Here is a 13,345-nt window from a genome sequence, read left to right as displayed (position 1 = left end):
GCCTGAAGTAAAAGCAACAGTACTGTAATTAAAATACATATATTACTGCTTAGCTAGGTTTTTTCAGACTAACTTGGGAACCAAACCACCATTAAAGCTTTTTTTTTTTTTCCTCTGCAGGAAAAATGCAGAGCAAGTTCCAAATAATGGATTGAAAGAGTAGGCTTGTGTGTGTTTTCTCTTTCCCAGCCTCTCCTCTCACCATCAGTATGATTATGCAGCCATGTATTACCCCGGGTGTCATGCAGATGATGAATTCATGCTGGCATCCATGAGTATTTAATGATTTAATCTATAAGTATTTTAAGTAGTAAAGCACATCAGTAAACCTGATGAAAGCTTGGCTATAGAAACAAACCTAATTCATACCTTCCTGGTGAGACTGTGACAGTTCTTTACATCTTAATGTTTTTTTTTTTTTGATCCATCATTTCTGTCTATAGAAGGTTAGTTGAAGGAAATAATTAGGGATATATGTGGGGATTTAATTACAAGGATGCACTGCAAAGCCTGTTTTATAACTGTAAACATTTGTAGATAACCTAAATGCTTAGCAATAGGGAATTATTTAAATGAGTATGGATAATTAAATAATAGAATATTATGTAACCACTAAAGTATTACTAAAAAATACATTTGACACTGAAAGGTATCTGTAATATATATTAAGTGAAAAAACAAAACTTGAAGGCATCATATACTCTCAGTTTGAAAAATCGGTCTGAAAGCACATATATACACATACACACACATATACATACAACCTGCAAGAATACATACCAAAGTGAAGGTAGAGATGCTCTCTTGAAGACATGAGATTATGGGTAACTGTATTCATTTTTTTTTTTTTAATTCGTGTCATTGGGTTTTCTAGAATGAGCATACATTACTTCTCTAATAAAAAAAAAAAAACTTTAAAAAAGAAGGAACAAATGCCAGCACAAATAGAATATGTAGAAATTATGTCTCCATATAAATAATGTGTATCTAGAAAATTAAGTGAGTATTAATTCCTTGAATTTTTAATTATGTAGTGCTTACTAGTTCTATTGATACTAAATTCTCTTAAGCAAAAAAGCCAGGTCTCCCTGCAGACTCATGTAGAAAGATCCACTTCTGTTCTTGTCATGTTTATTTTCTAAAACATATTTTGACTCTTTTCAGCCTTGAAAGGAGTTCTTGCATTTAAAAATTCTATGTGCTGGGTGCCTGGGTGGCACGTTTGGTTAAACCTCTGACTCTTGATTTCGTCTCAGTTCATGACCTCCTGGTTTGTGAGATTGAGCTCCCGGTTTGTGAGATTGAGCTCCGTGTCAGGTTCTGTGCTGATAGCGTGGAGCCTGCTTGGGATTCTCTCTCTCTGTCTATCTGCTCCTCCCCTACTAGTGCATGTGTGCATGCTCTCTTTCTCTCAAAATTAATAAATAAATATTGTAAAAATAATAAAAATTTTTAAGTATCTCAAGCATCTCAAAAAGTGCTTCTGTTGGGTTATTTGACAGACCGTCTGGACATTCGAGCAGCCCGGATTCTTCTGGATAATGATCACTATGCTATGGAAAAATTGAAGAAAAGAGTGCTGGAATACCTGGCTGTCAGACAGCTGAAAAACAACCTGAAGGGCCCCATTCTTTGCTTTGTTGGCCCTCCTGGAGTTGGTAAAACAAGTGTGGGAAGATCAGTGGCCAAGACTCTTGGTCGAGAGTTCCACAGGATTGCACTTGGAGGAGTGTGTGATCAGTCCGACATTCGAGGACACAGGTAAGATATTTCTCTCAGCTCAATCTCTGGTTCTCTGTTTTAATTGACTAGAGCCCCTCAAAAGCCAAGGCATAATATATGTATGTATATTTTTTTTCTCAAAGGGATATTTGTAATACCGTGGATCAAAAGGATATTTACAGTACTTACTTATGGTACATCTGTAGGACATTTATAGCTAACCTAGAGCCTCTACCATAATAGTATACCCAAACTAACCTTGGTAATTGTATGACAATGGATAGTGAGTCTCTGCCTCGCCTTTTCTGGAATCTCATTTGAGTGCAATTATAAATTAGTTATGGTTAGATATTACGGTGTTTTTACATGCACTTTGGCCCGGTAGCATTTCATAATGACCCTTAACTCTTAGAGTTTAAAAAATAAAGTACAACAGCTGGGGGAGGTAGGAGAAGGTACGAAATCTTTGATAACAAATTTATGTTTGCAGTTTAAACTCTTTAAGGAGGCTGGTTTTCAGTATACATATGAATAATGAGAAAGTTCAAGGTAATTATTAAGATGTGTCCTTGCATTTTTGGCCCTCTTTCTATAAAAATACATTAAACTGTGAGAACTGTGTCTGTGTATCTGACATTACTAGAATCAGATTTGCATGTTACATTAATTGTTTTATGTTCTCTGTGGTCTCTGTTGCTCAGATTAGAAGATGCTTTGGGAAAGCATGAACTTCTGTTTCAAGGTTTAAGGGTTCCTAAGAGTTGCAAGTTGTGAGAAAACATATACCTATAGTGTATGCATTTTAAAATGTAGAATATTTAAAAATGTAGAAATCATGAATGCTTATAAAAGAATATAACGTTGTATTCCTGAAACTAACATCAGTGATACCTCAATTTTAAAAAAAAGTTTTTTAAATTTTTTATTTATTTTTGAGAGACAGAGTGCAAGCAGGGGAGGGGCAGAGAGAGAGGGAGATACAGAATCTGAAGCAGGCTCCAGACTCCAAGCTGTTGGTACAGAGCCCATTGTGGGGCTCAAACTCACAAACTGCAAGATCATGATCTGAGCCAAAGTTGGATGCTTAACCGACTGAGCCACCCAGGTGCCCCCCTCCCCAAATTTTTTTTGAAGAATCTGCTTAACTTCCAATAGAAAGTTATTAAACTGAAGATAAAACTTCTCTCCTCAAGGTCATACCATCAGTCTTGAAGTTGTTAAAGCAATCTAAATTATAAATGAAGGCTTTGAAAAGCATGCCAGTGCAGGCAGTGAACAACTGCCAATGGCCAAGGGTAATTTAAATGCATATTTACAGTTTGGTGAGTATGGATTAAACTTGGATTGTAGGGGAAAAAGAATATGATGCTTTTTATAATATCTTGTTTTCCATTTGTCTTATTCACGAGATCATTGGCATTAGGCGAGGTGGAAAACACTGTTAGAAACTTTTCCATGAAAAGTGATTCTTTTTCTCTGACTTACAATTTTTATGCATTAAAGAAAAATCATTCCAAGATTTTAATAAATAAGCAATGAGGGCTGCCGATTAGATCAGAGAATTGATCTGGGTCATTCTTTCTGGCAATTTCAAACAATATTTTTGTCACCTAGACTTGCTTATTCTCACATGTGCCACTAGAGGCTGTAGTTTGCTTTTGTAAAGAAATTGGCACCTTCTACCAATCTTGGAGAAACTGAATCTAGGACTGGAATTTTTTTATTTTAACTAGAGAGCTTTGGGGAGATATTTCCCACTCAAGTGACTTGATTCATGCATTCAAAGTTTTTTTAGTTTCTTTCTTTTTTTTTAGTATCTGTAGCACTGTATTGTGTAAGCATTTGATGGAATTTAGAGAGGAATTTATGGAATTAATGTCATGAGCACATGACCTGTGGGCAATTTGTCCTGTTTCTTGCCACATTAGTATTGCTTATTCAGTAAGGCTTAGAAAGCACTTACTCAGTGCCTGACACACAGTGAGCATTCAATAAAAAATAGCTTTAATTATTACTTACTTTTAAATTCTCAGGAGGACAAGTTTACATTTAACAGCGTCAATGAGTTTTTATAAAATTCAATCTGACTTTTTAAAAGTTTATTTATTTTTGAGAGAGAGGGAGAGCATAAGTAGGGGAGGAGCAGAGAGAGAAAGAGAGAAAGAGAAAGAGAGAGAGAGAATTCCAAGCAGGCTCCACGCTGTCAGCTCCATGCTGAGCCCAATGTGGAGCTCTATACCACGAATTAGCCGAAATCAAGAGTCGGACACTTAACCAACTGAGCCACACAGGTGCCCCAATTTGATTTTTAAATAGTACTTAAAATATCCTATTCTTAGCATTATTATTTAATTTATGTAGCAGAATTGTGGGAAAATGTATTTCTGTGATGTGTGTTAGTGGGCAGTATATAAAGTCACAGTTCTCACCATTTTGTGTGAACATTGTTGGTTTTAAGCAGAACTCTGTTTTCAGTCTTTACTGATATTGATAGATAACAAAATTTGTTCAATGAGTATACTTTCACATGTGTAGCTATCATTAAGAAAACTGAACTTACTGTGCGTCTTTTGTAAAATGAGGATATGTATTTGCCTAAAAAAATATGTGTAAATAAAGCTTTCTAGAAATGTATCGTATGCACAGAGGCTGTGATCATTGCCAAATAAAAGGAATGTGGTTTAGTCTATGAATCATTCTACTATGGCTGCTACTAAGTACTGCCTAGCCATCACTGTACCAGATGTTTCATTAAACACTACAGCAACCTGTCCTTGTGCTACTGGGGCCTTATTACCCATTTACCTTCCCAAATTATCAAAGCCTGGAGAAAATATGTATTTGAAAGCCCGTTTGGAAGTAGGTGGAGAGTGGGGTTAAGGTGAGCAGAGATTGAGAGCAGAGTATGGGCTTAGTTCAGAGCTATGAATTGGAGGTGAATAGGAGAGGAGGAAGAACAGTAGCTAATAGCTACAACCATGGGGTGGAGTTCGTGGGAACAAGTGGTTCCATGTAACAGTTGAAACATTTTGGAAACACCCAGGTCTTGCCATTTAAGTACTGGTCACATGCTCACAATTAGAGTTCATGCAAAGTTTTGTTTTTCCTCAGCCTCTGAGTAGGCACCACTGTTCTGCAGTCTTAAAATAGCCAAGAAAAAACAGAGCTGCTTTATATTATCTTCCTTGCTGTGCTCTTGATTTTGTCACTCACTTTTTCTATTTTCCCATGCTTGGAACTCTATCCTTTTACTAGAAATACCTGTTTATGTGAAGGAAGGTGCTAGTAAGTTAGGAACTGATCTTAAAAAACAAAGATGTGTTTTTTAGAGTTCAGTGGTAGTGAAGTGAGAGATGGGAAGAAAGACTTGATTCACATTTAAATCTTAAACTTGAAAAATAGTGATCTGATTTTACATTGACGCATTGTTTTTGTTTCTGTTAATTTTGAGTGCCTTAAAGAAAGAAGAGTCAGGTTTATTAATGCAGCTTTTCAGTCTTCTCTACATTTCTCATTTGGGTCTGTCTCCATTGAGACTTTTCTGTCCACTTTTAGGAAGCTCTGTTCCTATCAGTTTTTACAACTTAATATTTTTAAATATTACATTTTTAAAGAATTTAAATCAGTTCATAGAAATTAAATATAACAACTTCTTTTAGGATGAAGTTTTATGAAATCGTGTTTCCATAATCATTTTTCATAAGTTGTTTCTTGGTGAAATATTGCTGTATCTCAAGTTATTGTTGATAGTAACTCTTTGGAAGTAGTATGCCAGCTGTTTGTTCAGATAATCAAATTATATCACTGCAAGGAATCTTTGGCTCAAACAGGTTGAGAACAAAATAATCTTTTGCTTTACACATCGATATATTTTTGTATGTATAAACATTTTTTTTAAGTTTATTTAGAAAGAGAGAAAGAGAAAAAGAGAGAGCAGGGGAGGGGCAAAGGGACAGGGAGAGAGAATCCCAAGCAGGCTCCACTCTGTCAGCATGGAGCCCAGTGTGGGCTCCAACTCACAAATCCATGAGATAATGACCTGAGCCAAAATCAAGAGTCAGATGCTTAACCGACTGAACCACTCAGGCGCCCCAGAAATGGTGATGTTTTAAATAAATTAGCTATTTCATTGTTAGTCTCCACAAGGGGAAAATAACCAAAGCGGCAAGCCTTTAATGTATTTTTAGCATAGTATGCCAGACATGTATGGTTTGCTCACCATACTCTTTATAACCTGTATTTGCATGTAGCTCTTCTTTGCCTCTTTAAAATTTAGTTTCATTTTCAGGCCCCAATTCAAGGATTTCTCCATTAATATAGGTGCAGTCAGTTATGATCTTACTCTTCTCTAAACTGACCACTTACTGTCTATTGTTTTCTTTTAATGAATAAATAATATAGGCCTCTGGCATATGCAATACGTTGCTGTAGAGATAAGACATAAATATGGAACAAGTATAAGCTCTTTACAGTAGGGTTTTTAGCATATCTTATTCTCCTTTTTATCACTCTATGCTGTATAGCACAGTGCCAAACATGGCTCTCTAAATGCTTTGTGAATTCAGGTAAGATTAAAACATAATTATATTTTGTAAGTCTTGTGGTCCTTTAAGTGAGTACATCCATACAAATGAGTGCACGAAAAGATTTAGGAATGACTGCTGGAAGAATAACAATTTGATTTGTTTAGATATGCTATATTAAAGACTGTTCTTCTTTTGAAATCATTAGGATCTCTTTTAAGGCTTATTACTCCCAGTTGGAGAGATATATATATACACCCTTGGTAGAAAATTTAGAAATAGTTTTTAAAAAGGAAAAAAATTCTCATGTGTTTTTCTTTTTTTGTTTATTTTTTTTACCATACAAAGATTATCACTGTTAACATTTTATTTCTTGCCAGACTTTTCAATGGGCAGCTTTTGCCATGTTTCTAAAAAGCAATTCTAATCCTACTCTTTTGACTTAATATTACAATATACAATTTTTATATTACAGATTCTTTGTAAATGTCACTTCAGTAGTTTGCATCGTAACCCATTAGAGCTCTTTAATTGAGTAGGTGTGAAAAGGTGATGGTAAAATGACTGTTTCCCCCCCTTCTTTAAGTATCGGGAAAGAGGTGAGTAATGTTTTAATGTTTATTTATTTTTGAGAGAGACAGAGACACAGAATCCTAGCAGGCTCACAGAGCCCGACACAGGTCTCGAACTCACGAGCTTTGACATCATGACCTGAGCTGAAGCTGGATGCTCAACCAAGCCATCCAGGCACTCCTATTCCTGATATTTAGAAACTGTTAGTGGCAGTGACAGGCTGACCAGCCTTTTGGCTTAAGATTTGAAGATGTCCAGGCACAGAGTAGTAAAGTAATTGATTTACCATGGAGCTCCTATAAATAGAGGATATTGTCTGTAGTTTTTTGAAGCATAAACCGGACTATATTTTGGAACATGACAAATGCTGATCTTGTAACTTAAATTTTTGAACCATGTAGATACTTGGTTTTGTGTATTTCATATGCTAATCCTTATAAACCTATGAACTGCCTATACCAATCACAAGAAAAATATGAATTCATGTATTTTTAAAATTAACTCATGTACTTCAATTAAAAAAAAAAACTTCTACATAATCATGTATTTAGGCTGAATAGTAAGTAATTGAAGAGATACATTCTTTGCAAACTTACCTGTATTGTGCTATGTTGCTTCCTAGATGTTGTTTCATGAGGAAGGACATGGCAAAGTATGTATTTTGCCCTCAAAAAGGTTAATAGTTTGTAAAAGAGTATTAATTTCATTAATCTCCTACTTATGTGGTTTCTCAGGAGGATATTTTGGTATGCTAATTTGTTTTTTTAAAGTGGTTATAGGGGCACCTGGGTGGTTCAGTCGGTTAGGCATCCAACTTCAGCTTAGGTCATAATCTTACAGTTTGTGAACTTGAGCCCCGTTTCAGGTGAGCTTGAGCCCTGCTTCGGGCTCTGCACTAATAATGTGGAGCCTGCTTGGGATTCTCTCTCTCTCTCCCTCTCTCTGTGTCCCTTGCTCACTCATGTTCTCTCTCTCTCTCTCTCTCTCTCTCTCTCAAAAATAAATAAATAACAAAAAATTGTAAAAAAAAAAAAAAAGTAGTGATTTATATTGGGTGATGTTGAAAGAGAACATTTTTATTTTGTGTATTGCTGCACTTTCCACCATCTGATTCATATTCCAAAGGTTTATTCAAAGTATATTCTGTATCTTTAGTCAGTGAATTGCATGCTATTATACCTTCTGGTAAAGGATGTAGCACATTATAGATATTTTCCACAGCTTATCGGCCCTCTGTAATGGTTCTCTTCTTTGTTTGACCTGTAGACTAGTGTTACATATTCAGGGGATGTCGTCATCTGTTATTGAGGAACACTAAGGACATTGAGTATGCTTGGTGCTATGAAAGATGTGAACAGCAATGAACATCTTTTGAAAGGTTACTGTGTGCCAGGCACTACACTGTGTGCTTTACCTGTTATGCTTTCATAATCATATAATCTATGAGGTTGGCAGTTACTATGTCCATTTTCCAGATGAGGAAACTGAGACTTAGATCAAGTTATTTGTTCAAAGCAGTATTCAAAGACTTGTATGGCCTTTGCAGTGGTGATACTTCGGGTGCTGGCATGGTTGACCTGATGTCATCAAATAAATAGGAAAAACAAGCTTCTGTTTAGGGAACAGTCTGATAGCTCTATATCCAGCGGATCTACTCTGTAATAAGACCCACTCTCTGTCATCAGAGTGCTCACTGGCTCTCTAGAGGAGGTACCCAGAAACTAAGTTGTAACTGCATCAGATGAATTGTAGGGCCAGTAAATGCTGTAGATGTTGCATTATTGGAAAGATCACTTTGTGAGAGGTGGTCAGGAAAAGTTTTTTTAGAATTCCTGGATTTACATAGGTAGAAAGAGTATTCAGGGCAGGAAGGTAACATATTAACAAAAGTTGAAAAACATAAGGAGTATAATAGGATTGTGATTGTGGATAATGCAAGAGCATTATGGCAGCAAGTTAGGAAGGCTGGTGGGGACTGCATTGTGAAGAGCCTTGAATTCCAGACAGAGGAGTTTGGCTTTATGCTGTAGGCTCTGGAAAGCAGTGGAAGGTTTAGGAGAAGTTGTTTATGGACTAGTGTCCATATTTCCGCTTCTTTAGAAAGGTCCCTGCTTAGAATATCATTTTTCTCTCCATGACTTTAGGTCATTAGTACCTGTTTTTGAAATCTACCTGTCAAAAACATTACGGGAAAGAAAGACATTGATGCAGTAAAATTGACCCTTAGAGGCTTTGTGTTTTGTTTTGTTTTAATTTCCCTTACCTACTTATTCACAGGATACTGGCAAATTCATAAGTTCTCTAGAGAAATAATTTGAGAGGCTTTTATTAATTTTGAGTCTTGTCCTTCCTGTATCCCATTCTGAAATCTTGAATGTGCCAACTCCTTATTGTAACAGGACAGTGTTTATTGTATTTGGTTCCAGGGCCTCGGTCACCCGCCCTCCATGTAAGGCATTCCCACGATATGTTTAAGGCTTTCTTGTCTTTTCAAAGGTCACTGTATTTATTCTGTCCTGCTTTATACCAGTCATGTGGTAAAACTTAGGCCTGCTCCAGGAATCGGCTTTGTGCAGATCATAAGATAACTGTTGCTGTTACACTTACCATTGATTAGTTTCTTGTAGGCAGTCACCCTTTTATGCCTTTTCACAAACAGCATCTGCTTTGCACATGGCCTAGGCAACAAGGTTATAATTAAAATTGGTAAATTGCTACTTAAAGTTTTGCTGGCTTTGTAAACAAGGCACATTTTTCAGTTTGACAAACATATTTGTTTTTATTCATGCCACCCTCTACATCTGTCACAATTATGTAGATGATTCTTGTTCAAATATAATAAAGGAACCTCTAATACTTTAATGGATAACAAAATATCTGGCTGAACTTGAGCATAACAGTGTATATAGGATGAACAGTTTTATTCAAAAGGCCAGAATTAATGGAATTTTGATATACATACTATTGACCCCAAATCTTACTATAATTACAGACTATTGCTTCTGAAAATAAAAGAATTAGGAATTTTTCTTTCTTCTTTTTGGTCTACGTTTTGAGTGGCCATTTGAACCAATTCTGATTTCCTTCATGAAGATGATGATGTTTTCACTAGCCCTGGGACAACCATTTCAATGTGTAAAAAGATGCTTGTGTTGAGGGAGTGTGGGGAGGCTCCTTTGGACATTTTGAAATCCTGAAAAGTAAGAATCACAATCATATGCTTAAGTATAATGTTTTTCAGTTTCACTAAATGGCAGAAACGAGCTACAATTCTTCCAGTATTATGGGTAACTTACAGCCAGCATTGGCTGTATCTTGAATTCAATTCAAGAATTGAATGAACCTAGCTGTCTTGTTCAGATCACCCTTCACTTCCCGCCATGTTGAATTTCCTGGTTGTATCAAAGAACTTTTTAAATATATAGTACCTCTTTGCTGTGTTACTGTGATAACTAAATGACTTTTTCGCAGGCCTGAGTTTTGATTTCTAAATGATACTCCTCTTGCCTCCTGATGTCTTGTTAACTTGCTGTCTGCTTTCTATAGGCGTACCTACGTTGGCAGTATGCCTGGTCGTATAATCAATGGCTTGAAGACTGTTGGGGTTAACAATCCAGTGTTCCTATTAGATGAGGTGGACAAACTAGGAAAAAGTCTGCAGGGTGATCCTGCAGCAGCTCTGCTTGAGGTAAGATACAGAAACTTCCTGGTCTGTGATCACCACAGTTATCTGAGAGCAGATAATTGTATTCAGTAGCATATACATTGATATGGGTGTGGTCATGGGAAAAAATGTTATATGGACTAAAATCTGAAAGCAAATTAATATCTAAATTGAAGTGTCTTAGAGATTTCTTCTTTTTCTAATAATTCTCATTTCTTTTTTCTTTTTTCTTTTTACCAAATATTTTAAATTTTATACATGCTTTTTGTTTAGAGACCAGTAATTCTAGAAGATTATTACATAACACAGCAAGCAAGTTGTCTTCTCCCTGGGGATCCCCCATTTCCGCTTCTACACTTTGACCTCTTTAACTTTTAGTTAATTAGACCATATACAGTTTCTGACATCATTTGTTGATTACCCTCTGTAGGAGATGAGGATTTTTCTTGCTCTCTTCCCTCCACCCCTACTATATCATTTTTATACTCCCAGTCTCCCAATCTAAATTGTATCCTGATTTTGTTATGTCACTGTCAAATACTTAACATTATTACAAGTATGTAAGTGCTTTTCACAGCTGAGCCATGTGACAAATGGTAAACTGATCACTTTTCTTCTCCTGCCCCTCCTTTTTGTTTTCCTGTACATTTTTAAAAAAATCTTTGTGGGTTAATAATTGTCTTGTTTATTCTGTTTACTTCCAGCAGTTGTGTTAAGTCTCCTTTCAAGACGTGGACACACTTTCTAAGTGTTACGTCTGTTTTATCTTCTTCACTCCTCCAGTCTGAGCTAGTCGTTGTCCACATATGGAACCTAGCTGTCTTGTTCAGATCGCCCTTCACTTCCCGCCATGTTGAATTTCTTGTTTCCTATATTCCATGCCTTCTGCTTTCTTGCTTTATTCTCTCACTTTCTTGGTGTTAATCTCCCAGAAGTTTCCTGAGAAAGCTTGCATGGGTGGGAGATGTTTTTAGACTTTGTATATCTGAAAATATGTTTCCCTCATGCTTGATTGGTAGTTTGCATTCTAGTTAGACATAATTTTCCTGCAATATTTTGAAGACATTTCTCCATTGTATTCCAGTTTCCTGTGTTGCAGTTGATAAGACCAAAGTCTTGTCTTTTGTGACTTGTTTTACTCTGAAAATTTTTAAGATCTACTTTTTATCCCATTTTTCTGAAATTTTACAGTAATCTGCCTTGGCATCAGTCTCTTTTTCTCCATTTTTGCTGATGCTTTGAAGATTCTTTGAATTGGAAAATCCTGTCCTTTATTTCTGTAAAATTTTCTTGAATTCTCTTGATGATTTTTTTCTTCATTTTTTGGGGGGAACTCCTATCAATTGGATTTGAGATCTTTAATCTTCTTATCTTTTCTGTTAGTCATCTTTTTTGTTTTTTGCTATATTTTTTTATGAAGACTTTCTTAGCTTTATCTAGTAATCCTTCTATGAAGTTATTATTTCAAAGATCTTTTTCTTAACTTCTCTGCTTGTTCTTTTTATAGTATCTTGCTCTCATTACATGGATGTAATATGTCCTCTTATCTCTGTGAGAAATACCCTACTAGATTTTTTTCTTTTTCCTTTTCTATAAGCTGCTTTTATCTATTTGTTATATATGTTGTTTTGTTTTGTTTTGTTTTTTGGTCTCTGTCTTTTATATTAGAGTCTTCTGTTAGATGTCTGGCAATTTGTGTTTGTTTGTATTTAATAGTGAGGAACAGAATGCTGATTGGAATCTGAGGACGGTTTATTGACCGAGTTTCACAATAGGGTCGGCTGGGCCATTTGGTTGAAGAATCTCTTATGTCAGTAACTTTAGGTCGAATTTCTCAGAGAGGGCTCCCTAAGTCTCTTGCCTTTAGAATTAAGGCTTGGCTGCCAGCTTCCTGGGAAATAAGCAGTGGGGAGAAAGTGGGGACTGTCACTGCATTCAGCATCCTGGATGTATACATGCACCTAAACTGTTGTTTTCAGTAGAGTACATACTCTGCTCAGCTGTGCCCAGGGTCACCTGGGCAGGGAACAGCTGTTTTATGTTCTTAAGAAAATAAACTTCCAGGTTTTCCTGGGATGGGGGAAGGGATCTGGGACCTGACTGCTTCATAAATATAATTTAACCAGTCCTCCTTAGTTTACTACCTCTGCTCCCCCAGTTTACTTACCCTGGTTTAAGTAAAATATTACTATTCGAACTGATTTGTAGAATTGAGGAAAAACTTGCTTTGTGAGTTTGGCTTTTTTGTTTATTTCCTTGCTTTGAATTCCTTCTGGCTTCCTGTTTCCTTTTTTGGTTTTCGTTTTTGTAATCTTCTTAGAACAGGATGATCCTGGGACATGTGTCTTGTAAGCAGGGAGACCATACATTCTGGTTTGCCTGGGACAATCCCATTTTATGCCTAATTATCAATTGCACTCTCTTCTGGTCTCAGAAGTGGGTCCTGTTTGGACCATAAAAAGTACAGTTGCCATATTTAAAAGCCACAGAACTTGGAGATAAGAGTTTCACTTGGTTTGGTTTTGCCTATTTTTATTGTAGAACAGTTCTGACTCAATGACTGGTTTACCCATTAGTACTACAAACAATAAAATAGTGAACATTATTGAAGGTTTTAGTGGCTTCTTAGATGATTACTTTAGACTTTCAGTGTAATTTATATTGGCGCATTTTTCAGGTAATCTGGCCAACTCTCTCATTAGACAGTTATAGTTACTCTTTTGAAAAGAATTTGAGAGTAATTCCCTGATACTTGGGTTTCTCAGTATACTGTTTGTGGGAGTCCTAAAACAAATCCACCAAAAGACAGCTTCACAAGTAGTAGGAGATAATTAATCCCTGTCTATTTATTACACAGTGTGTT

The 13,345-nt window shown here is 36.1% G+C and overlaps 1 protein-coding gene across 1 annotated transcript in view; it reads left to right on the top strand.

The window, feature by feature from the left end:
• The window catches only part of LONP2 (lon peptidase 2, peroxisomal), a 103,056-nt gene that overhangs the window by 23,140 nt on the left and 66,571 nt on the right, over nt 1-13,345 (top strand). Inside the window, exons 7-8 of the mRNA XM_027044422.2 lie at nt 1,503-1,761; nt 10,365-10,506. Of these exons, the coding sequence (XP_026900223.1) occupies nt 1,503-1,761; nt 10,365-10,506 (401 nt within the window). The remainder of the gene's footprint in view (nt 1-1,502; nt 1,762-10,364; nt 10,507-13,345) is intronic.

This window comes from Acinonyx jubatus, chromosome E2 (assembly GCF_027475565.1).
Source record: "Acinonyx jubatus isolate Ajub_Pintada_27869175 chromosome E2, VMU_Ajub_asm_v1.0, whole genome shotgun sequence".
Classification (NCBI taxonomy): Eukaryota; Metazoa; Chordata; class Mammalia; order Carnivora; family Felidae; genus Acinonyx; species Acinonyx jubatus.
The sequence above is the reverse complement of the archived record's forward strand: the minus strand, read 5'-3'. Positions and strand labels throughout refer to the sequence as shown.